The sequence below is a fragment of the Larus michahellis genome, chromosome 1, assembly GCF_964199755.1.
Source record: "Larus michahellis chromosome 1, bLarMic1.1, whole genome shotgun sequence".
Lineage (NCBI taxonomy): Eukaryota > Metazoa > Chordata > Aves > Charadriiformes > Laridae > Larus > Larus michahellis.
In genome coordinates, this window is record NC_133896.1 from 1,681,034 (window position 1) to 1,707,635 (window position 26,602).

The following is a 26,602-nucleotide window of genomic DNA, read 5'->3' on the forward strand; positions in this document are numbered from 1 at the left end:
AGGTGGCATTGGGACAGGGTGTCCCCCCGTCGTCCGTCCCCCCCCCCCCGCACCCAGCATCACCCGAAGGTGCTCAGGGCTGCCAGGCTGGGTGCTGGCAGCAGGTGGCACTGGCATGACACGGACCCAGCACCCTGTCCCCAAGCTGGGTCCTACGGGTGACAAACAGTCCCGGCTGGAGCAAGGGAAGGTTGTGGGGAGGAGGAGGATGGAGAGGAAGGTCTCGCTCAGCTCCGGCGAAGCTGGGACAGCAGCTGCAGCAAGTTAAACCAGGATGAAGAGAAGCGACATGTCCAGGCTGTTGTCCCCTTGCCCTGGCCCACCCAGCCTGGGGGGGGGTCCTCAAACTGCTCCCGCTCCTGGTCGCATCCCCTGTACGCATTATCCCAAATCCCACATAATATCAAGCCAAAAATATGCATGATTATATGGAAAACAGCCACCTCTTCCATAATTAGCAGCCCAGGACACCAAACACGACTCCCACGATGGCTGCGGCATCTCAGGCAGCGTTACCTGTAACGACTTGTCCTGCTGCAAGAAGAGACCTCAAAAGAAATCGCACCCTACGAGGCTGCGCAGGTGGAGGGACGGGGCAGGATGGATGTCCCCATGGCCACACTGATCCCTCATTTCCAGCCCAAGACCCTAAAAATCAGCTTCGGTGCTGTGGCCACCGTCACTGGGCGCGAAAGGACATCACCCAGCCCCTTGCAAACAGCTGGAGAAGGAGCCGGCTACCCCAAGCACTACCATCGGCGTGTTGGGTGTGCACAACCACCTCTGCTTCCACCTCCAGCAGGTCATCTCCAGGCAGAAGATGTCCTGGAACGACCTTGATCTGGCATGGATGGGCCATGGGTGAAGACCTGGTGGGACGTCGAGTCAATGTCGCAAGGCCCAGGGTCTTTCCTGCAAGACCAAGCCCTCCGCGATCAAGCACCAGGCAAGCTTCAAGGTATATACATATTTTATTTTAAAAAAAGTTTACAGTTCTTTAATTATACACAACTATTGGAGAGGTTATACTCTTGGAGAAGAGGCATTTTGTCAGGGTGGCAGATGTGCCCACTACATCAACAACGCAAGAAAGAGAGGAGGAAAAAGAAAAATAATAATAATAATAATAAAGAGCTGACTCAAACAAAGGGCAAAACACCCCTGATCTCTTCAAGTATCACACGATAGGTACCAAACACAGGCAGTAAAATCATGGCCATTTCTCATGCTGCAAACACCCCTGCTAAAGTGCCAGCAGAACTTGGACGAGCGAAAAAAGAAGCAAAAAAATTAAAAAGAGAAAATTGTCAAAACACCTCCCAGCCTTCCCCGACGGTCTGCCAGGAGGGTCCCTGCCGAGGGATGACACCCGCCGGGGACAAGAAAGGGACCTCTGTCTCTCCAGCATGCGTCAAGGGATGGGTAGACACGGGAAGGAGAGAGAGATGGGCTGGGGTTCAACCATGGAGGCAGGAGGACGAGCCCGTGCCATATCGGGCCGATGGCAAAGCTCTGCTCCAGCCTGTGTCCGCGCCGGCATCCTTCTGCCTCTGCCAAATCAATCCGTGTCTCAGGAAAAACTCGTCACGGAGGGTCACCAACCGGCCCCGAGGCACCAGGCGCCACCATCGAGGGACACGACCGCTCGGCCTTTCACGTCACGCAAAAACCTCGACGGCAAAAGGGAGAGATTACGGGAAGAGAAGCCAAAGGTTGTTTCCAAACCAGCGCCCAGGGGCTGCCTCAAGTTTTGGTACTGGGGGGGGGACACGACTCAACCCGGGGTCGTCACGGGCTGGCGGAGAAACTCCTGTCACCCTGACAGAGCACAAGGTGACACCAACAGTGTTTTCCGAACAAAAAAAGCCAAAACCAACGCACCCTCAAGATGACCAAAAAAAAAAAAAAAAAGAAAAAAAAAAAAAGAGCAATCTTGCTTCAGTATGGCTCCACCTTTTCTTCCAGACTACGTAGGCGTAGTTGTATTTACAAACTGTTTGGGGAGACAAGTTTCTTTTGGGAGAAGGAGGGAGATTTGGGATTAAAAAAAAAAAAAAAAAAAAATGACGGAGGGGAAGCAGCAGAGGGGTGCACGGCCTCCAGGAGCAGGTGCTCCCCACCCGCAGCGCGCACCCCCCTACACCTCAGCCCCCAAGGAGCATCTTTACTCTTTACATACATTTTTCGGCAGCCGGGGTTTTCCTCCCCCGCCTCTGCCGGGGCGGTGAGTTTTGCCACAGCTCGGGAGCGTCGGGGACACACGTTTTCGTGGCTCTAGACCCGTCGAGCCCCCGGCCCGCACAGCCGGGACAAGCTCCAGGAGCCCCGGGTCAGGAGCTGGCGCTGGCAAGCTGCGGCTTTACCAGTATTTTGGGGGGGTTTTTTTGGGAATCCCTGTTAAGCAGAACACACCTTTCACAAAAGGAAGGGGGAAACGTGCGAGCGGTTGGATGCCCTAAATCCGAGTTAGGGGATGGAGCGACGGGGGAAGAAAAAAAACCTGCAAAGGAAGGGGGGGATGAGGTAATTAGAACACTATTTTTATACAATATTGAAAAAATACAAATTTTTATTGTGATTTTTCTTTTTTTTTTTTCCCGGCTTTTTTTTTTTTTTTCCCTTTTTTTTTTTTTTTTTTTTTAAATCTTTTTTAAAACTGATATCACCACCCAGCACTTAACTCTACTCCTAAGTAGCACCTACAGTAAAGGTTATAGCACAAGCAAACTGCTAGGTCAGCAGGTAAGCAAGTTAAACAGTGCCAGCAAAACGTGGCCCCTCCCTCCCCAAAGTAATGAGAAAAACAGCGTGCTAGATAAGAGTTAAGTACACCATTACATGTTAAATAGTTAATATTACCCTTCCGACAAGCCACAAATGCTAGATAGAGAACTTCAGCACAGTCACTAGCCACAGCCCTAACATCACTGCTTTAAAATTAAAAAAAAAAAAACAAAAAAAAACAAAAACAAAAAAGAAAAGGGGGGGAAAAGGAGAGGAAAAACCTTTGCTTCATGCCCGTAATTAACATAAAGGAAATTCTTTGTATATTTTTATTAAGGAAAATCATGCTAAAGCAAAGTGGTACTTGACGAGGTTGGTTTTGTCTCCCCCCCTCCCTCCCTCCCTCCCCCCCCAAAAAAAAGCAAAAAAAATAAATTGATTGTGCTTTATGAATTAGAAACAGGATTGTAACCTCCCAAACCCCAACGACTCAAAACTTGGTGGCATTTCTAAAGACAAAAAACCCCCCAAACAATTCTGGGAAAATGGCAAATGTACCAGTCTGACATTCAAGACTCTGCGCCAGAGTTGCTCAGGGCGGGTTGATTTTTTCCGCGCGCTGTCCTGTAGGTTGCACCACAAATTAAAACATCTTGTCCAAACCCCTCCGGAAATCCCAAAAGAATACAGCAGGTAACATTCAGCTTTAAAAATCCATCTTAGTTTGAATCTCCAACGCACAATTATCCAAATTCAAGTATACCAGCATCCCAGGTAGACATTTACTCTATTAGGTTTCATAGCATTAAAACGAACAAAACAAAAAAAAAAAAATAGAAAAAAAAAATCTCAGCTTGTTGAGACACCAGGAGAAATCAAACGTTTCAATTCAGAAGCATCCTGGAAAAAAAACCAACAAAAACCCAACAAAACAAAACAGAGCAGATTCACTTGCTTCCTCAAGTGGTGCTTTTAGGCTTTTTTTTTTTTTTATTCATCTCAATTTTTTTTTTTTTTTTTCTAGATCATATTCTTTGTTAACTTTTTAAGAAATTTTAATCCTGTTGTACACACACAAGCAGATGGCTACCAAGCTGGTGCAGGAGGGGGAGGAAAAAAAAGGGAAAATAAAAATCAGTGCCGATGGATTCGTGGACTACAGCCAATGGGCCAATCTTCGTTGGATCGGAAGCTCTCAGCAAGGCTAATCCATCTGGCGAGAGGACCCTCTTAGGAGATGGCGAGTGTTTGCGAGGTGTTTAACCATACTTCAAGCAAGAGAAAAAAGGAAAAAAAAAAAAACAAAAAACAAAAAAACAAAGCAAACTTGAAGCCATTAAAGGGCAGCAGTTTCAAAACTATGACAAAGTAGGAGTTTGACTTCGCATGTGCTCCAGCTAAATCAAAGCACTGTTCAGAGAGCATCGTTTGTAGTTTGGTTTTTGTTTTTTTTTTGTTTTGTTTTGCTTTTTTTTTTTCCTCCCAAAAAGGGGAACAGCTCGTAATCCAGACCGAGAAAGTGAATAACATCCAGATGAAGGCGTTCAAAAGTCCCAAAAGCAAATAGACCAGTGGTTGTCAGTCCCTACAGTTCAGAAGGGCAGGCAGGAGTCCACATATAAAAACGGACTTAAAATCCAAGTCAAAATTTTTAAGCTTCAATGCTCTGAATAGCTCCATGCATTTGTACTGTTTGTTTTTATTATTTTATTTCTTTAAATGTGACTCCACGTAAAATACGATCAGCAAGGTTGACCTGAAGGAGCACCTTTTATTCCACTGTTCTGATCTACACGGTTAGTATATCATCCCCCAGATTTTAGACTTTGCGAAAACGCTGTTCCACGTTAAGCATCCAAGGTGGCGTCTTTGGAAACATCGATACGAAAGCAAACATCTTTGCTAACTCCCTACCTACCAGGGCAGCTGTTTTAGCTGACAGTTCAGTAGCACACAAGTTGACTTGGCCAAATGGAATTTGAATGCATGCATTCGGGCTGCATATTGCTACCAAAATGGAATGTGGGAATATGCTATGCACCTCGGGTTCGAGAAATGACCAAGAAAAAAAAAATCAAGATCTAAAGGGTGATATATATATATATATATCAATGCTATTATTCATAAAAACCTTGTTTAGTAATAAAAAAAATTGCTTTGTTTAAATATGAATATTATAGTCTGCTTCTCATGGTTAGGAAATTAGAGTCTCTCTGAAAAGCAGGTTGCCTCTTCTACTACAACTCCATATCCTGAGCCTCATCTTCAGAGAAGTCGGACATGGAGCTCTCGGACGAGCTGTCCCCGGTGCCTTCTTCCTGTTCTTTTAGTGCTTCTTCTGTTGCATATTTCTGAATGTATTCTGTGCGTGAGAGAAAAGAAAAGACGTATAAGCGGCGCATATTCAACAGTGAGAGGATGAGTGAACTCTGACTAACGGCTGGTTGGGTCACATCTTGTTTGCTAAGTCATAATTCTCAGACCAAAGGCTAACCATTGCCTAACAACATAAAACAGCTGATGGAGACCTTAGAGACATGCGAGACCCTTGAAAACAAGTACGATCCCTAGGTTCCTACATCAGCATCACACACACTCGTAGCTGGAAACAACCTAAGTCCTCCCCGGTATGGTGCATCTCACTTAATAGGGCAGGATTTGATTTAACACCAAAACAGGAGCTACCGTGGTGACCTAGAGAACAAGCCTAAAAGCCACCCAGATGTCACCATTATACAGCCTGACTTTAAGAAATAAAGGTTTGAGAGTTCAACCCGACAGCGCAGAACAATCATCACTGAAGCCAAGCTGAGAGTCAGACCAAGATTCCAGACTAAACTCTGTATAAGCAGAGCGTAAAGGATGGACAGAAAAAGCAGAGCAGAGGACTACGGCAGGAATAGCTGCTTTTTTTTTTTTTTTTCTTTTTAATAAAAAGATCCCTTTCCCAGCCTTCAAATAAACACAGGTTTGCCCCGGGCTCTGTTTTCAAAGCACAACTCCTGCAACCTGCTTCGCGTCAGACAGCAGCCGTAGGATTAGCTGAGAAGGACCCGCAGGGAGCCCTCCGCGGGGAGGAGGGCCACCACACTGCAGGCGACCGATGGAAACCATGTCTCACAGCGGGGTCCAAACCACACCGGCTCGAGGGCACCCAGCTCAACACCTTGAACTTCAGCCAGGAGCAAAGCAGGAAGCTGTACAGCAAGCAGGAAAACTGGTTGACTGGGATTCCTGCAGGCAGGTAAAGTAACTGCTGCCAACAGTGGCTCGTGCGGCTTCCACGGTCACCTCCGTGCAGAGGGACAGAACAAAAAGGCAACACAAGGAGTCTGGAATCCCTTTCCTTCCCTTGCGGCTGCAGGAGGCTCCCGCAGTGGCCCCTCTGAGATCCAAGAGCCTATTCCTTACATGCATGCAGGTCTGCAGAACGGAGCAGGGGTCAAAGTCTGGCACAAAACTGGGCTGAAGAAGGGGCGCTCAGCCTCAGCTTCGAGTCTTCCTCTTGTTTATCTCCTCTTTTCCACCTCACCCTGAAAAAGTAGCTTCATGGTATGAAGAAGTGATGTAACCTCAGTATCCCGACAGCACACCCTCCACACCGCAGGTCACAGACTTCAGGGAGGAGAGGGGTGTCGTACTCGTGTTGCCGTTGGGGAATTTCAGTTGCAAACTCATCATCTTTCCACATACGAAGGTACTAAAATACAACAAAGCCTCCTCCAAACAGCAATAATTAAAAAACAGAAGAAAGAGGGAACACCACCCTCTCTTTGTGCTCCAAGATGAGCCTGAAGTGTGAATGTCACATCCCAGTCCAGCCGCTGTCCCAACTGTATGTTCCTTCATTCCTCCCAGAGAATGAGGAGCACAAGGAGCATCTCTCCTCGAGGAGCACGGATCACTGCTTTTTATTCTGTACCATGTTGGCAGGTGGATGCACCGACAAAGCTATGGGAGGACGCGTCTAATGCCAGATAACCAAGTGCTACAACACCAATTTTTAAAGACTGTGCCTTGCAGAGCCTGGCTGTTCTTAAAGACGTCCCTCCTTCCCTCGTCCCTTCCATCCTTTAGCCTGCTGGAAGGGAAAATACTCAGCAAGTCTTCATCATTGTGGTTTTTTCCCCCCCACATTTCTGGATCTGACATAGGGACACGGGGCCCAAACATGTTACTCCAAGTTCAGGAGCAGGGTACGGGCAGAGCAACCCAAAGCCAACACTTTCTGGTGGAATTCCCAGGATGGAGCAACTGGTGGCCTTGGCAGACCTGCGCCGCCCTGGAAAAGCTGTGAGAGCTGGCTGGGACGGTGCTTCTGAGCCCGGTTTGCTTCAGCTTCTCCGTCTCATGACGCACGCAGCTTCAGTCTAACTGTTTAATATACATTATTAACCTGCTCACTCGGCCTACAGAAGCAGCTGTTCAAATCTGTTTTACAAGAACTTGTTAAGAGCTGATAAAGTATTGAAGGCAGCTATGTAAACACCGGGAAGCACGGAGCGCTCAAGGTCTCCGATTGCCCGCAGGCTGCTGGAGCCCACGTAGCATCAACGGAAAAGCAGCCTTGTGCTTCATCCTCAGGTCCTGGCCACTGAGAACACCCCCTTCTTGGAAGGTCCTCGTGTCACCATGGAGCCTAGGCCTTGCCTGATCATGTCTCCTGCCTGTACCAGAGAACAGGAGCTGCAGAGCTTGGTGCAGGGACCATCTCCCAAAAGAGGTGGACGCTGCAAAGTGAGAAGAATCGGTGCGACAGCCCTCACGATTTAAAGATGAGAGGGACCCAAAAAAGCAGCGTGTCTTTGGAGAATTTGCACAGAAAGGTGGGTTTGGCAGCAGATGACAAGGAGAGCTAAGGAGATGGGACGCCAACATGCCGTATCCTTGCAGCGGCTACTCCCTTCCCATGGCTTTCCAAGAATTAATCTCTCTGGAAAAGGAACGTTTACCCAGAGAAGTTGTTATTCCTTGCACAATCCAGCAAAGGGAACCCAAGTTCCTTTGCTGTAAGACTTTGGATGTCCTTTGAATGACAAAGGCAACCCCTTACTGGGTGCCTTAGAAATACATTCCCTCTACTGTAGCTGCCTCAGAAGTCCCCAAACACATCAGCCACAAGCCAGTGACCATGGCAGGACAGGAGGCCAGTAGCGCTTCTTCACTGACTACTTCAAGTGCTCTCTGGGCCACTGGAGATTCGGACATGGGAGCCACTGTTTCTTACTGTTGGAAAAGGCTTGCTTGAGCCCAAGCTAAAACACAACTTGAAGCACTTCAAACTTAAAATGCCACCTTCTACCCTGGAAAGCTACCAAGCCCCTGGGTTGGGTTTTTCTGCAGGTTTAATCTGGGAAAGATCAAACTTCCAGGGAGCTTCTGTGCTGAATGCTGTACTGAACTTGGATCTTCAGTCTATTACGGGAAGAAAATGGCAACATCTAAAAAATACTGACAGTCTTCCACTGAAGCCTGTTCACATCAAGAAGAGAAAGACTTGATCCATCCATTCTGAAACCCTGGAGCAACGAGAACAAGATGTGGTTGCGCCCTGTGGCTGGTACGTGCCTGTGAGCCATACCGGTGTTTCAAAGGACTCTACTGGAACTTCAGAGCTGACACATGGGATGGGAGAACTGCTCCCAGGGATGTCTTCTGCTCGCGGCAAACACTCAACCTGCCCCCCAGTACCCTTCAGCTGCTGTTACTCACCACCGCCACCCTCTCAAAAGAAGTCTTCATATTAGATCTACCACAGAGAAAGAAAAGCAGCACACGGTGGAGTTAAGCACCAGTTCCCGACAGCTCAACACAAGCAGATGTCGAGCCATTTTTACGTATCTGAAGCCCACCCTCTGTTTTTTTGCCAGAGATCAGGCAAGCCATTGCACCAAGGACTGTCAAGGAGATCTTAAAGGAGCTCTTGGCTCTGTGTGCATGAACTACTTGATCTAACTGAAAGCTCTAATGCAAAGAATCGCACTTTCCAGCTGCGCATTGGTAACATTAATGGACGTTTACACGTTCCACAATAGATCCTCACTCGTTTGGGTCTCATACCAAAAATTACAGGAACTACAAATCTTGGGCCACATCTCTAAGCCTACACCCATCTCTTCGCTACTGCTATGTCAAACAACCGTTCTGTGCGCTCATCACTAAAAAATGAAGAAAAGCAGCAATAAATTATGTATCTGCACTACTGAGTTTCCCAGAGCAGAGAAGCTGCTACAATCCATTGCATCAATTTTAACATGTCCAAGGCTATTTTTAAAAACGCTACAGTATGAAGAATGACAGTGTTTAGCTCTATCTTATACTTGTCACGCAAGCCTGGGAAGAGACAGCAGAGGCAGGACCCTTGGGTATATGGAACATGAGACATGTTGCAAGCACTTAAAACTCCTTCCAGATCATCTTCACTGCCTGTACCTGGCTGTCGGGATGGAAACGAGGGAGCAGACTATCCCATTTAGCCTCCCTGAGGGATGTCCTCAGATCTTCCTCGGAGCACCTGCTGTTGGCTAGCATCAATTTTTTTTATTCCCCCCCCCCCCCCCGCCAAGGGTGTATCTTTTTTTAATCCTATTTCATTAAAGCATAGAGGACACCCAAACTGCCCCTTGTGTCGGCCCTGGAGATTTTATCTGACAAACCATTTTGCCTGGAAGCTTGTTCATATGAAAAAACAGGCAATGGACTTCCAGATACTGAGGCAGGCCAGATCTGCAGGGTAGTTCTTACAATCCTGTCATGCAGCTGTCAGAGGAGTCAAGCAAAGTGGGCTGAACAACTCAGTATTTAAATCACAGCTTTGCTTGGCCTCATTTGTAGTTCCGCCCTCAAACAAAAATTGCAGCTGATGAAGAGTCATTTCGCATCAGAACAAAGTGACTCGAGGTTTAACCACTCCAGAGTGACATGGCAGAGCTGATGGAAGGACTCCATCGCCAAATCCCACGTCTTTCCGGGATAACTGCACCCTCCGAACAAGAGCGAGCTTTCACGATGCTCCGTTAGGAAAGCTGCTACCCCACTTCCCACCAGGAAGACGATTAGATCGTGCCGCTCATGGAGGCTCTCCTTGCTGAACAGGCCCTGCAAATCTTTTCTGGCAGGGCTCCCACAGACAAACAAGTCTTATGGTTATTCAGTAACCAAAAAAGAAAAAAAAAAAAAGAAAAATAATCAGGTGGTCATGGTCTCTTAAAAACTTAGTTGAAGACCAAATCTGGGCCAAAGGCTGTAAATTTCCCACCACTGGATTAAATGCTGATTGTGTCCACTGGATAAAGGGAGATATAAAGTCCACGGCTTTGCCATAGGCTTCTCATGTCAGGAAACGCTGTCCTGCTCCTGTCTTCATGCAGCTGATTCCAGGGAAGGCAGAGCATGAATTTAAAGTGGAATTCTTTTTTTTTTTTTATTTCATTTCTTATGTTTACATAGTTCAATTTGGTCTCACATACCAGCTTGCTAGGACAGTCCTTCTGTCGCCAGACTTATCCAAAAATATTTGGGTCTCCTTACCAGCAGCCTTCCCTGATCCCAAGGAGGTACTGACTCCATTCCTCAGCCTTGTCTAACACGTCCTTCCAATCCTCCCAGGAGCAGACACACCAGTACCTTCACTGGCTCTGCCAGCACTCACCTACCCTCACCAGACACTGTTAATCTTTAGCCTGGGCTCCCCCAGCTGAGGTAAACACCTGTGACCACATCCCGCTCACTCTGATCACAGGATAAATCATTCTTTTCCTTTTTGAAGGCACCTTTGACACGTCAAAGTTCACAACCCCGTTGGGTCCTCCAGATTAAACTCCCCCAATTCTTTCCCCCTCTCCTCTTAAGACGCATCTTCAAGACCATCTGTCCTTGTTACACCCTGCCAGACTTTACAAATTGGTCTGCAGCTTTCTTAAATGGTGGTCCCTGAACTGGGCGCAGCACTAGGAAGCCTCGTCTGGAGCAGGAAGTAGCAAGGAAGGATCACTTGGCATTTACAGAAAATGCCTCCTCTGTCACAGTACAAAAGTGCTTTCTGCAACAGCATCACCACTGATTCCTTGATTGCTGCTCTCAGATAACTTTGCACAGAACTGCTAACAAGTCACTTTCTATTCATAATTGTGCAACTGGATGTTCCCGTTTCAGTTTAGCACTTTTTCCGTGTCCCTTCTCTTCCGAATCGCTCCTCCGATTTCTCAAAATCATGTTGAATCCTAACCCAGTTCGCTTACAGCCTTCCCTGCTTAGGGTCTGCTCATGACTTAAAAATCCTGCCCCACATACTGCATGCGCCAGCTTTAGTCTTCAAGCAGCCGGAGTTCATCCACCCCTGACTTCAGATTACCCCAATTCAAAATTGACAGGGACCCTGTGATGGGGAAGAATGGGAACTGACACACAGGGTGGAATCACAGTAATGTCACTCATTCCGCAATGTGTTATTTACACCCTTACCTTTAATTTTCTGTTTGTACTCTTCTGGTCGGTGGAGGTACATGGCTGCAGCGTCACCATTTAGAGGATCTATAGGGTTAGGATAGGCCAGCAGCTGGGGCAGGAACGATTCAAATATATTGGTGAGATCTGCAAGGGAAAGAACACAGTTGTTCATGTCCACAGACCTGGAGTCAGTCCGATTAATCATCCTGCAAGCACCGGCACTGAAACAGCAGCACAAAGCTTCAAGAGCAAACACACTGAAAATCCGGGCACCAGGTAAAATGAAGGAAACGGCAGCAGGGAAAGCGCGTACAGGGCCGAGAGGGAGCTTCTGCTGCTGCTGGAGGTGTGCTGCAGCTCCTCAGCTGACTGCACAAACTACTCGACATCCCAGCAACGTAGATACAGAGGTATGTGTGGGTTAAGCAAAGAAGTGGAAGGACACCATTGTCTTGTTTCCCACTGAGGCTCAGCCCTGGCTGAAAAAAAAAAAAAGGAAAAAAGAAAAACAAAGCACTGTGCTTCACCTCTCACTGAATTCTTCTCCTAATTCTGGCTCCTTCTATCACTAAATGTCTTACGCCACATGACTAAATTGATGTATCTCAAGCACAAAGCATCTTCCAAAGTGCTTTAAATTATTATGTTAACAGAAAGAGCAACCAACAAGTCCCCCCTCCAACTCAAAACAATTCGCAGGATGTGAGGAGCTCGCATTAACACCTTGGTGCCAGTTGGCATCTGTCACTAAATAATCCACAACAGGAAACATACTTCTGGTGCTGATGAGTAATTGTGGATACACGAAACCCTCTTCCCACATCCCTGAGACGACAAGCAGTGGGGGTGTTCAGAAACAAGCCCTGTGCCATCATTCCTCCTCGGGACCTTCGGGAGGACCACGCACACCCACACAGAGCAGAGATTAAGCCCCCAGGGCAGGGCTTGCACCAGGTTTTGCCTCAGCCACTGGAGAGCTGCCGATACAGGCAGACCAGCAGTCATTGTATGGGGTCTTCTGTTGGGTTTCGTTTGTGAACATTCTGCACTTCTTTTATCAGCATCCCCCTTTCCTCCCTAATTAAAGGGAGAGACTCCTTCCTGGTGGCAGAGAAATCCTGCCTGCGGATGAGCATCACCAAGCTCCTCTAGCACGGGTCCAAGCAGAGCTGTCAGAAGGGAAGCCCAACGCTCCCTAGGATCCCCCATGGGAGCAGTCAACCATCTCAACCTGCCTCTTACAGGAACAAGGCTGTGTGACTATTCCTGAGCCCAGCCATTGTCAAGCCTCATGGAGATGCTAAATTCAACCAGATCTGACAGTGGGCAAGGACCTCAGAGCTGTTAACTTTCTAAAGATTCATCAAAAATGGGTGGGCAGGTACAGGGAGAGATTTCCAAGTGCTCTCCCTGTGCAAATGGTTGCTGTGGCTCTGGGCTGCAGCCACAGAAAACCAGGCTCCAATTCCACCACCAGCAAAGATACAGCCTTGAAAGAGCTGCACAGTAGATCCAGGCAGAGCGTCACCACTGCCCCATGTTACAACCCCTGAGGATCTACCAATGGGTGTGCTTTCAGAGCTTCCTCAAGAGGATTAAAGGAGCCTCCAGGTTTTATCAGTTCTTCCCTCCTGCATCAACACATCCGGGACGTATAGACACTGTGCTATGGCTACTTCAGTCACCCCTTCAGCATAAACGCTGCTGAGCAAGAGGAAAGGCTGTGGCTTTACACACTCAGGGGCGTAGAGTTCATTATAGCTGATGCTGCACCACCCAACTGCAAAAAGCAATGGCATCGATGGCTACGGATAGCCATGGGCTGGGCTCTGCTATACAGAAGCTGTTGCCCCTTCTAATATTGGCTGAGGACAGGGACGAAGCGCTTCAGAGCACACTCAGTGCCTTGACCAAATTTGCCATGGCTGGCACACTGAGCGGCCAGATGCCACCAGCTGCTTCGAGGATGAAGCACAACAGCAACTGGAAGAAGAATCCTAATCCAAAAAGGGACGACAGAAACCAGTGAGAAAGCTCTATAAGAATATTTTCTGCCCTGGTAGTGGCTTGCCTTTGGTAAATCAGGTAAACCTCCCGGGGATTTGGTTCAGACACTGTCAGCAAGAAGCTGATTTTAGTTTGTGAAATCACCTGCTCCTGGGTGAAGTCTCTCCACGGATTAGGCTTAGATCAAGTATCTCTTGTGGCCATTAGACAACTAAACTATAATGTAGGCTGAGCAAGCAGAGCCCTGGGAGGCCACCACAGCTCACAGGACACACTGCAGGGATTTTTCTTCTTTAAGAGAACTCAGTGATTTCCCCTTTCTTCCAAATCTCCCAAAGCAGCATTGGCTTAGCAGGAACTAGTTGAATGTGTGCGGGAAGCCTAAGCACAGCACTAGGGACTTGATACTTCATTAGGGAAGGAGAGGGAATTTAACCACAAGGTCCTCATGAATTTATTGGTAGCTATTCTGGGTCTCTTCCACCTTAGTTGCTCCTTGACTTATCTGACCCATATCCTCTGCCAGCGCAGGAGCACTCCGGTTTAAAGGGGTGACGCTCCAAACAACACAGATGTGCCGAGAGGCACCGGGAAATATTATTTCCCCCTTTTCATTTCACGTTCACAAATGGGCCACCCCCTTATTTCACACAAGGAGGCAAAGCCCTGGAAGCGAAGGGGTGATGTTGGCACTCCAATGTTTGATGACTTCCGAGCGAAGGGGCAGAGCGAATGCAGGCACCCCAGTGTCCTCCCTGCAGCTGCAAGGCATGTGCAGCAAGGCAAGGGGCGTTTGCAATAAGATGACTGTCAAGCGATGCACTTTCTAATGCTAATTTTCACCCGTTACTGTGGAAGGTGCTCTGTACAGAATACACACCTGATACCTTCAAGTTGCCTAACACCCATCACTGATATCGCAAGCAAAAACGCAGAAGATTTTTGAAAGCCTGCTGTTATTAATACATCACAAGCATGGTAAATACCAAGCTGTTTTTTCTACCTTTACAAGCAACAACGATGACAAAAAAACCCAGCAGCACTCATTAGGAAACCTCTCACAGAAAACCTTCCCATGAAATTGGAAATAGTGCAGAAACCCCACGGTGGCCGTCTGTGAGAGCGTGCTGCAGAACAAGGAGGCTATCCATGCATGGCTTCCAAAGCAAACCCAAACTGCCAGAGCACAAAAACCAGCTCCACAGTTACACTGGAGCGATTTTCTTTTGTCCAGTCATCCCCACACTCCGCAGGTGGCATTTAAGGACTGGAACAGCAGCCCATGCTGCAACTGTCCTGGATTCTGCTGCCGACTCAACCGTGCAGGCTCATCCCCAGCAGAGGGCTTGGTTTGCTAATACGGCTTTAATTCCTCCGCCTCGCATCGGATCCTCCCAGGACACAAGAGCATCCTCTTCCTCCATTAGCAACACCACCTAGGTCACGGCTATGCTGATGTCTCACAACAAAACCACGTGAAGTGTATGCCATGCAAGTACTAAATGAAGGCTTCAAGCATTCTGATGAGGAGTTAAAGTTCAACAAGTTGCTATAGCAATTTCCCACCTAGGATTCACCAAGTCTGGTATTTCCTTACAAATTGTCCTTGTGAGGAAAGGAAGGTGAAGTGGCTTGTCTCTCTAGCAACTGCTTCAAAGCTTCAACTTACATAGGCAAAATCAGTTTTTCGTGGAAGAATGTGAAGGATTTGATGTGTGCGTTCCCTGAATACTCTTCCACAAAGCATAATTGGAAGATCTGAAGAAGTTCACATTTTTAAAATGCAGCCAACCCAGACTAGATACTCAGCTGCATTCCTTTTAACAATTTCAGCTTTCCCTAAATGCAATTTTAATGGGTCTTCAGCTACCAGCTGATCTTTTTAGATCTCTAAAAAGGAGAGTTATAGCCAGAAAACAACCTAATGGGAAACCCAAAACTGCAGTACGCAGTGCAGTCATTAGATGCGATACCACCTCCTAGCCTGCAATGAAACGATGCTGCCATGACAAACAGGAATGGTTTCTGGTGCCATCTTCTGTAGAAGTGGGATCATAGCCTTGTGTGCAAAGAATACCAGCTCGAATGTACGTACGGAACGTGGATGGGGCAGCTGGAACTAGGTTTCACTTTAGATACAGTCACTCCTCTCTTTCAATGCTGAATCATGGTGGGGTGCTGTTGTGCAGTTGCTTGGTATTGTCTGGCAACGAACTGAGTGATCCTTTGTGAGCTTTATGGAATATTTTTGCCTCTCTGGCAGACAGACAGCTTACGAAAGTATTTTCACATGAAAATCCTATTTTTCACGTGATCGTGGCTCAGTGAGGAGTCTAAAACTTCAGTTAAAAAAAAAAAAGTTGGCATAAGATCATCTGTCTCCAGCAAGCTGTGTTATGTTAACGCACCAAATATGGATGTTCACGTGATAAGCTTTCGGGGAAATGCCAAACTCACCGTAGAGAGCTGTCCAAGTTTGATTGATTACATCTAGACATACAGTTCCTGACCTGAAACATATGGAAAGGATGGAATTAAACACAGTCACACGCACAAATACTCTGGGGATTTAATGTAATCTACCCCCTCCCTTCCCCTGCCCTGCCTCTGCCCCACAGTTTCAGATAAGCTATGATTTACCCCTCTCTTGTGGTTAATAGGGGGGCAGCCTTTAACTACGTGAACCTTCGTACTCTGCACAAAAGAAAGTAAATTGGTGCCTTTACTGAATTAGTTGGTCCAAACGGAGCTCTGCTGGAGAGACTGAAGCATAGGTGGCTCCCCTTAACAATCTTAACTGAAATAAAGTGTGGCAAAACATCTTATGTCTTAAAGAATTTTAGTATAGATGTGAACTCCAGCTAAAGAGGGAGCTACAGCGTAGCTGATTGCTGCTCCTTGTTTCTAGAAAGCCGGCACAATGCCAACGAGGAGGGGGACTGGCAACCTTGAATTTTTTGTAAACGAAGCATGTTGCAATAAAACGACCACATCTGCAAGAGGGTCTGCAGCACGCAGTTCTCCAGTCTTGTCCACAGCCTGAACTACTCCTGAAAGTTAACTTGTGACAACATCTACTTCCATCAGATCCCTCTCTCGGGACTCTGAGACTGATGAAAGCATTATTCAACTCATCAGCGTATTATTGTGAAGCCAAAATACAGTTACAATTAGACAAACTCCTTAGAAAAAACCCACACGCTAGGGATTTACTTACGCTTCGTCAATGTTGGGATGGAAAATTTTATTCATGAATCCTGCAAAGAGACACACTGGTAAATAGCAGAAAACAGCCAAAGATTTTTTTGTTTTTACAAGAGAAGTCTGGAATTTACTGAACAAGGACTCATCTCACTCATTTCAAAGAAAACCCAGCTTTAGCTATATATAGCTATGTAACCTTTAAAATACACAGGCAACATTCTGACCCTAGGGTCCTCTGTCATTCCCTCGAAATTCAGCAAAACCCTCTGCTTACAGCACAACCGTACCGCAAAGGTTTCGTGGTTCGGTATTATCTTGAAAACAACTGCCCGTCAGCACAATCAAACACCCACATCTGATGAAGTGTTTCTAAAAGCTGCAAGGATCTCTTGAATAAACTCTAAACACAAAACTAAAGTTCAGCATTTGCTTTAAGATTATATTTTTCTAATGTCTTCCAGCAAAGATTTTCTATGAAGTTGCAACATTAGTCTACATTTATAAGCCATTCAGGGGCAGAGACTGGTGCAGAGAGCCAATACTTCAAGTTTCGCATCAATACAGCAATTCATTCATCAGTTGGTACCTCTGGTCTCCTAGAAAAGAAAACAGCTCAGACGCAAGGCCTAGAATAAGAAAGCTCATCTTGGCTTTGTCCACATTTCAGACTTCTAGATTTGACAGTGCTTTCTTTGTCCTGACTGGCAAATTAAATTATTTTTAAAAATCCTGTGGTTTCAAGACTTACGACATCACCGCAGAAGATGCCTCACACTTTAAAGACTATATCTGATAGCTGTATCGAGGGTAAGCCGTGTTTTCCAGCCGCCTACTTTAACCTCAAGTTCAAGACAGACAGGACCTCAAAAAACACGCCCCTCTTCTCCCACCAATACAGTTTATAAAACAAAGATATTACAGGAATTGTAACACATCATACTTCGCACCATAGCCTGTAGAAGTAAAGCCCGTCCACCCCAAAAGCAAAGCTTAGTGCTTCAGACGATGGCTGTGAGTGGATGCAGAATCCAGCTTCCAAACTCCTCCCTTTCCTTTCAATAGGAGGAACCCAAACACCTGGGTGCGGGACATGTCCCCAGCACAGAATGGTCATGGAGCAGGGATCCAAAACTGGGTTTTCCAGTTATTTCACTGCCAAATGGAGCCAGTATTCCTACACACTTCTGCTGGCTTGGCCAAATCATTTGGGCTCTGCCCAGCAGGGCTGCTGCAACCCTTCATCAGTCCCAGGTTAAGATACTTCCAGATCTTAGCACCGATTTTTTTCAGAAGGTAAAATAAAACCTTCTTTCCTCTGTTGCACCGCCATCCTGCAGCCTGTAAAGCCCTACGAACACTGCCCACATAGGAATTGCGCCTTTCTGCAATAAGCAGAAATCTACTTTAGCTAATAGCGATTATTCCTCCTGACAGAGGTCTATGTTTATAAAAACGAGTAAGAAATTTAGGTCTGGGATATTGACTCAATCCATTTAAAAAGCTCCTTCCGGGACTCAAAGCACACAGGTATTTTCTCTCCAGAGCAGTCCAAGATGTGTAGAAACACGTCACTGTTTACCGTTCAGCAAATCCTCCACCTTCACCACCTTTATCCAGCTACACCAGCTGAGGCACTGCAGTAGCGCTGGTGTACCATGTCTGCCCAAACAAGGAGCGACCACAATTTGAGTGACAGCATGGTTCCCATCTGGGCTAAGAGCTGACATATGGATTTAACTCCCTTTTTTTCCACGTATTATGACACAAAAATAATTTCATGTTTACTTGTACTGCTCGGATTTTGCATAAATACAACGCAAGGTTGAAATGATGCCCGAAGCCAGAACAATCTCTAAAAGAAGAACTGGGAACTGCATAAACAACTCCACGCTAACAAGTGTCTTTCAGGAATACTTTGCCATGCTTTAGCTTGAAAAACTGAAGCAGACTTAAAAAGGGAAGCCATAGCTCCATCAAATATTTACGTTATGGCAGCTCTCACAGGTTTAAATCAGGTCACGGATCCATTATGCCGGCACTGGAGAGCTGCAGCAAGCACCAATCCCGATTCTAAATCTCGTCCCTCTCTTAGGGGGGGAAAAATAGAGTTAAGATTCTGATAAAGCAGAATAGAGGAGAGGATGAGGAAGACACCAGGTAACAAGAATAGGATGGTAATGTGTAAACCTGCTGAATTAAACACTCTTTGTTCTGGTATCTGGGGCACAGGCTGACTCTCTTTAACCCATCTAGATGCACGCATCCCTCTGCCTTCTCTTATTTTGGTTTTCTGAGCATCTCACCTATTTCCTAGGACCTTCTACCACAGCCACTTGCAGCTGGTTGGACAAGGGTGTGCTGCAAACCCACCTGTAAGGTTTTGGTCAATTCTTCATACACACACTTCAGCATTTAAGCTGCACTTGATGTCCAGGTAGAAGAGATTAAGGTTGTCTGCGCAAGCAGCTCCTGTGCTAGAGATCTGTAATTCTTCCCTGTGATCTTTGCATTCATCCAGGCAAGGAACAATCCCTTCTTTCACACTGTCCTTGGTCTCAAGCTTTGCAAATGAAAGAGTTGTTCTTCAAGAAAGAACACAAACATCCTCTTCCCGCATTCCTTGTTTTCCAGGTTGTTGCAATTCTTCAAGGTCCTCCCAGTCTCGTTCTCCTACAGACAAACTGCCCAGGCCCAGAGCAACTCTGTTCAACGTTTTTCCTTTTCTTGACCCAGAAAGAAGCTCAAACCTATTATCTCCTCCTCTATTTGAAATGTCAAGTCACCTGCAGTGATAAAGCACCAATATTCCTCCAATAAGTCAGTATGACTTGCTCTGTATTTATTTCTCCAAATACAAAAGACAAAGCAAGCATAAGCACCCAGGTAAAAATGAAATTCCAATTTAAAGAGGAAGTCAGGAGTAAAAAAAGACCTCCCAAGCCGGCATAAACATTGGGGCAGGCTTACTGCCATAGTCTTGAACACGGCACACCCCAACTAATACACTGCGCAGAACTCAAGGTGAGCGCTCCGCCAAGAGTACCAAGGGACAGGCTCTTGATTTTGGGTTCTCACCACAGCCTGCAGCACGAAGCCAAAGTCACAGCCTGAGCAGTCGCGATTCTGTGTACGGGACTGGCTGTAAACAATTTAACATTTTAAAACGATATTCACATTGAACCCTGGAATAACCAACGCTTAGGAAGAATTCGAGCAGCAGAGTGGCTGCAGTCCACACGCCATAAAGGACAGCAAGATCCAGGCTTCTCTTTGAAAGTAAAGCAGGACTGCCTAAAATCTGTATGGACAAAAAGCCTTTCCTTTGGGTGACAACAGAAAAAAACCTGTACATCCACAAAGGAGTTACACAATAGAAAGAGACACATCTGTTCCGACACTGGAAGACGCTGAGACCAATATGCAGATGCTGACCTTCAAAAATGCTGGTAGTTCAGCAATAGCCCTGGAGTAATCGCTCCTTGGGTCGACAAAATCTTTGAAGAGAAGCACATTTTTAAATTAAAACTCAGCTAACTGAAAGGCTGTCAATCTTCCTCGACGCTGGAAACACAAGAACATTCATAAAGCTCCAGCAGCTGGACATATTCCAGCATTAAATGAAGTTCTCTCACTGCGTGCACGCACCAACCATGGACGGGTCTGAACTTCCAGGCCACAGACTCACAGTTTGGTCCAAGCGGTCACTCCGAGGATGGGGCCCTGTGGCTGGGCGAGAGCTGAACGCGGTCTCCAGGTGAGCAAAACCGCAGTGGAGAACCAGGGAGGAATTTCACACTTATGCTGATGTCAGCGTCTCTCTTGAACAACTGCAGATTAAAGCTCCCAAGAAAGGGCTAGAAGGCACTGCCGGCACCAACGGGCTGTCGCAAGCTGTTCTGCCAGCAAGTTCTCCTCCAAGAGGTAGATCCCAAATCCCTGGATAACTTGGGGAGTACTGAGGACTCTCAAGGCACCTCTGGTTGTCCTGTGGAGCCTCTAGGCAGAAAACTCCTGCAAGAGGCTGTTCCGCATCGATTGCTCCCCTATCACTATGCCTATAGGGCTGGACTGTGATCTAAAAAACATCCCCTACCTTGGTAGAGCCCTCATCTACCCTTCAGGCACAAAAGGACTCAAAACTTGGAGATAAGAGGGATCAGAAACCTAGGCTGGAGACTGTCTCCTCGCTCTTTTCACAGCTCCAGCTGCACAACGCTGGCCCACAGCGGAAGAAAGCTTCCTGTACCTCCTGGTGCTTCTCCTCCAAGTCAGGAACCGGCTGCAATCCAGCAAGCGGCGCTTCAAAAGGTGGTCAGTTGTTTATCTGAGCTCAAAGTACAGCCAGCTGAGCTGGTAGGTTAGGTGAGACGTCCCCAAAAGAGACTTTTTTTCCCCCCCGCAGCACAGCTCTTCAAAGCGATGCCGGTGCTGCTAGCCCTGGTGAAACATGCAGGAAGGAGGCAAAGCAGCACGCCAGCAAACACAGCACATCCCAGCCTCCCGGCTTCGCGTCTTCTTGCGAAGAGTCAGCTGCACGGCCGACCCACACCAGCAATAACTGTAAGAGGACTTCCCACCGTCTCTGGGGAACATGCCAGAGGGGAGCTAATTTATATCCACTTACCCATCCCAAACTAACCACTGCTTGCCCACGTGTCGGCTCTCTTTGCTCATAAAATAAGGCCAGCTGGACACTTCTCTACCTGAACAACTGTGACAGCAGATTCCACCATGGTGCCAAACAAAGAGCCAACAGGACAAGTGTGTATGAGCACTCCTGACTTCCCAGTGCAGTGAGACCGTCAAGCCTCAAAGTTTTATTTTTAATGAGAGATTAAGGCCAAATCAGGAAACGGTTCAGACTGCCTGGCTGACGAGGTGGGAAGGGTGGCTACAGTCTCTCTGAAGCAGGATGCAGCGAGTTTTAAATCCCACACCAAATCAAGGTGGCTTGTGTGACCACCCAAGGCTTGGGGCAGAACTATGTGGACAGAGATCAGCACGCAAGAGCTTATGTACAGCACAGAGAGGTCAAGAGCAGTGTTTTTTCCTCCGCTTTTTTTAACCACTGGACAACCTACCTAATGGAAAAAGATCTCCCAAGTACTCCTGCAGTGTTGCCAAACAGCCAGATAAGATTAGTCTAAACAATGTTTATTACTCCCCCCCCCAAACGTCCAAAAGCCTGCAAGGGAACATGTTTGGGTTTTTTTATTTTTAAAACCACATTGCACTCATTTCAGGCACTACCTTCTTGTGTAACTGATCACGAGCCCGCCGTGCACCACAGGTTGAGAAACCGTGGTAGGAGACGGGGGAGAGGGCAGGAGAGCAAGACCTCTGCCCCGGTCCTCAGCTTAGTACCTATTCGAAACGGGCTCAAGTTACGTCAGGGGAGGTTTAGATTGGATATTAGGAAACATTTTTTCACTGAAAGGGTTATTAAACATTGGAATAGGCTGCCCAGGGAGGTGGTGGATTCACCATCCCTGGAGGTGTTTAAAAAAAGGGTAGATGGGGCACTGAGGGACATGGTTTAGAAGTGGCTCTTGTCAGGGTAGGCTAAAGGTTGGACTCGATGATCTTAAAGGTCCCTTCCAACCTCAACAATTCTATGATTCCCCTCTGCAGACTGGGACAGCTGGTTTAGCGTGTGGCTGTTCCCCATTTGAAGGGCACAGGATCTGCCCACCTGGGAGGTGCGTACCTTGTCCGGCACTCTCAGGTCAGTAAGCTCTCACCGGCAAAGGCAAGGATTTCTTTCTTATGAAATTTGGAGGTTAGGAGCCCATTCAGAGCACTAACAACCGAGTCAAATATAACACTGTGCACTCACTGTGGAGGCATTCACTGCACGGTGGTGGCGTGCGGTGCTGCGTAACGTCAGCTTGCTAACAGCAGAAGTAGAACAGTTTATATTACCATACTCAAATTCTAGTAGCTTTTCAAAACAATACCATAAATAATTCTGCGGCAGCTTCACAAGGGAAAGATAAGGACAGAAAAATATGGCTGTAGCTGATGGAGAGTAGTGGCAGAGCTCTCAACTCTAGACCTCGTGCTCAGTGTGAATCGCCGAGTGGTCCTTCGTGGAAGCAAAAAGCAGTATCCACAAGCTTAGAGACTGGTGCTAAGAGCAGCAATCTCTGGAAAAAATGCAGAACTAACACAAAGCAATTGCCCAATATCTCACTGCTTAGGTGCACCATCACCTGATGCCCAGGCTTCAGAGACTGGCACAGAAGGCAGTGAATCTGTGCCAAGTCAGGCTGAAAACACCTACCCCATTTTGTCAGTCTGTTCTCATTCTCCGACTGTAGCAGGGAATCTGCAGAGGGCGCACAGTTGTGCGTCAGACCAGAGCGGAGACAGGGGTACAAATTACCTTTAGGTGTCTCGTCTTTCCCCTTAGACAAAGCTAAGCGCATTTGAAAGAACAAGCATTTTCACGTCCCTTATAGGTCAGAATAAGGATCAACACACACGGGGAAGAGCAAGCTCAGAATGGTCACAGGCGATAAGTGACTCATGAAATTCTAAGTAGCAAAACGTAAGGCAATCCAGAGAGGAGCTGAAAGTAAAAATAGCAGCTGCAGTTAAAAAGAAAAATTAAGCACAGGCCAGGAGAGATCTGTTAAATCCTGGCTGGAGCTAAACAACGCTGCTTCATTCCTGTACTGGCTGCCACAGTATCTCATTATATACATATGCATACATATACACACACACTTCCATATGTTTTGTGTACATACTAGGCATTTTGTTTTGCAAAACACTTAGGAGAAAGGTGAAATAGAAATGCAAGATATCTGCAAACGACCAGGCCAGAGATGGAAGGAAAATGAGAATTGTGTATAAATATACAGAAGTTATTTGAGAAATTGAGGCTCTGAGCATATTGTACGCAAACTTTGCAGCTGTGACATTTGATTATTAAGAAACCAGAGTGACTCAGTGCTGGCCTAATATTTTTGCACATTTTAGCAATAGAATAAATGCCACAGTGCTTTCAGGTAAGAGCTCAGGCTCCCAGGTCCACAAGTTTCTATTGCTCCTCTCGTCTAAGCAGGGCAGGACATTCACGCTCTGCGCTTCCTCCCCTGTTTATGGCATCAAAGACCATTAATCTGCAGCTCTTGGCAGGTGTACGGACTGATTAAAAACATACAAAATTTACACAAAGTGTTCTCATGACTTGGGAGCTCAAAACAGTACTTTAAGTACTTCACAACTCCCCTTTGAAAAAAGCAGAACAGAGTAGGCAGAAAGTTCCCCTGAAGATATTAAATCCCAGAGGGAAGGGAAAAGTAGCGAAGCAGTGCCAGCAGAGTTACTGAAATCATAAACAGCTCAAAACATATTGTCTAGGAGCAAGCAAAAATGGAACCAAACATTAGCAGGGGAGTGCTTCGGATCCTCATAAGCACGCAGGGATATTTACATTAATTGACAAAAGCATTAAGAGCAGCAGCGTTCACTAGTTTCAGAAAGCAACTGGGTATTTTTCAGGAGTTGGTTTCGTTCTAACAAACCGCTCAAGTTCAGGAGGTTTGTTTCAACCCTGAAGATCTGGATATTTAGGGATCACAGCAGAGTTAGTGCATCTCAATGGGACCACTGAAGCCCAGAGCCAACACGACAGCCCCGTAACTGTCTCCATTCAGATTTGCGTTCTTCTAGGATGCGCATTTCCATTTTTATTGTAAATTATCTAGCTCTTGCTCATCCTGCACCAATACGGGATCTGTCTGATTACAAAGCAAAGACCAAGCAAAGAACAGGCGGTGCCAGAAATACCGGAAAAGTACTGCAGGACACTATGAAACTCTGGAAGCTCTCCCCAGAACTGCTCTTTTCAAATAGATCCCAGGATGGTTTAGGTCTTCAAGCAGAGGCATTACCTGCATTGTCGGGAGAGCACTGTCCCTGGGGCAGCATCACTTAATAGACTACAGCAATAATTACCAACCTGAGAAGGGCAGGAAATAAATGCCGCACGTATTTGAGAAGGGAGCTGTGGATGAGACAAGCGAGCAAAGATTTGGCAGGAGAAGAGCCAACGCGCGGAACAAAGGCTTCTGCGAGAGACCCTAAAGGCAAAGAGGACCACCACCATTCGAGGGTTTAAGAAAAGGTCTGCACCTTTCCAGATGACAAATTTGGAACCCACTTTAAAAACCTTTTCTGTTCAGGTTTGTCAGTTGCACTTTAGAAGAGAACACCAAGTTTTCATGTACTTTATACTCACAGCCATGCTGGGATAAAAGCAATTTGAACGGATTAGAAAGCAACTATTAGCAGTCATTTTTCAGAAGCAGCTTTCTAGAACGCACTGATATGCTTCAAGCCATCATGTTATTTGCTGCAAAAAGCCCATGCCGTGTTCAAGACTGCATTAAGATTTACTAAGATGGAAAGAAAATTTTAGCCTACAGTACTAGAGGAACAAGGAAAGCTGCAAGGACAGCATTTTGGCTTTAAGCTTCATCATAAAAGTGTAATTTATTAAAGGAAAAGAAACTGTTGGATTCTATACTTTATACAAGCCACTGACTTACACAGACAATTTGAACTCTGCATGTCATCACCGCAGTGGGAGCTAGGCAGTGCTGAGAACAGAAGGGCTGCAAACAAGCTACATGTGTGCTCCAGATGACCTTCTGTCCATTTATGGGCTCCACCATCTCTGAAATCCTTCACTTCCACCTCTTTACAGACCAGAGATTGCCACGGCAAATTTCTTCCCCACTAATTCCTACCCCTGTGTTATCCAGGGCTCAAGCCGGCTGAGGACTGCTGGGTTAAGACACCCGTACTCACTGGAACAGGCAGGCCTGGGGGAGAATCATTGAATAGTTTGGGTTGGAAGGGACCTTTAAAGGTCATCTAGTCCAACCCTCCTGCCATGAGCAGGGACATCTTCAACTAGATCAGGTTGGTCAGAGCCCCGTCCAACCTAGACTTGAATGTTCCCAGGGATGGGGCATATCCTACCTCTCTGGGCAAGCTGGGCCTGTGTTTCACCACCCTCAACGTAAAAAATTTCTTCCTTATATCTAGTCTAAATCTCCCCTCTTCCAGTTTAAAACCATTATCCCTTGTCCTATCACAACAGGCCCTGCTAAAAAGTTTGTCCCCATCTTTCCTGTAGGCCCCCTTTAGGGGCTGGAAGGTCTCCCCGGCGCCTTCTCTTCTCCAGGCTGAACCCCCCCAGCTCTCTCAGCCTGTCCCCACAGCAGAGGGGCTCCAGCCCTCCCAGCATCTCCGGGGCCTCCTCTGGCCCCGCTCCAACAGCTCCGTGTCTCTCCTGTGCCGAGGCCCCAGCGCTGGAGGCAGCACTGCAGGGGGGTCTCCCCGAGCGGAGCAGAGGGGCAGAATCCCACCCCCCCTCACCCTGCTGGCCACACTTCTTTTGATGCATCCCGGAGAGAATAGGATCTTGTCTCATTTACAAGCTTGTGAATGCTCCCAGTTCAGCTGGGACAAAGGCTTTCTCTGGAGCTATCTGTAGTGCCAAAACCACTGGTATCAGACACCGCACGCCGAGTCTGCCTCCGAGAGCAGCGGTGCGGAGATCGGAGATCGGGCTGGCCCAGAGGAAGGGGCCAAGACGTCACTCAGCCCCTGGCTGTCCAGATAAAGCTGGGCTGGGGCAGCAGAAATGGGAACCAGACAAAGAAAAACAAACCTCTTCCTGCAGCCGGTTGGGAGCTTCCCCGGGTCCTAGCGCTCCTCTTGGCGCTTCCACTCCCCAGCTCTTTCCTCTCTGCAGCAGCGCTGAGCCCCGCTGTGCTACGCCAGCTCTCGTCTAGCATCGACTCTTTATTCAACCTGAAACCTCAGCTTTGCCTGGGAGGGAACCTGCGCTTCCAGCAGCCCTCATCCAACGGACAGCAAGGCAGGCCCTAGAGCAAGAGCCAGCCTTTTGGGGAACTCGGTGAGAGAAGAGGAGGTTTCCAGCCACTTGACCAGAGACTCATAGGGCCAGGGAAGCATGCTAGAAGGTGCAATGAGTCTGGAACGAGACAGCTGCAACACAGTGGGTATAAGCAAGCTGATGGTGGGAAAGCTACCGTACTAAAAGGTAGAGAGCAAAAACAACATTATAAAGGACAAAGCCATTTGAGCAGAAAATAACCCCCTCCGCACCCACCCACCATCCTCGCCAAGTTCACAAGGAGAAAGGCCAGCCTTGTGGTGTCAGTTCTGAAAATGCAGC

The 26,602-nt window shown here is 47.1% G+C and overlaps 1 protein-coding gene across 2 annotated transcripts in view; it reads right to left on the minus strand.

Annotated features, from left to right (window-relative positions):
* Positions 1 to 952: 952 nt before the first annotated feature.
* The window catches only part of UBE2H (ubiquitin conjugating enzyme E2 H), a 56,142-nt gene continuing 30,492 nt past the window's right edge, over positions 953 to 26,602 (minus strand). Inside the window, exons 4-8 of one of the 2 annotated variants that reach the window (XR_012585288.1) lie at positions 16,397 to 16,436; positions 15,637 to 15,689; positions 11,188 to 11,316; positions 3,283 to 5,086; positions 953 to 2,500 (exon numbers count right to left, since the gene is read on the minus strand). Coding sequence is in view for 1 of the 2 variants with exons in the window: in XM_074573144.1 (XP_074429245.1) it covers positions 4,962 to 5,086; positions 11,188 to 11,316; positions 15,637 to 15,689; positions 16,397 to 16,436 (347 nt within the window). In the remaining variant the exon portion in view is untranslated. Of the gene's footprint in view, positions 5,087 to 11,187; positions 11,317 to 15,636; positions 15,690 to 16,396; positions 16,437 to 26,602 lie in introns of both variants that reach the window. The other variant, XM_074573144.1, reaches the window with a different exon arrangement.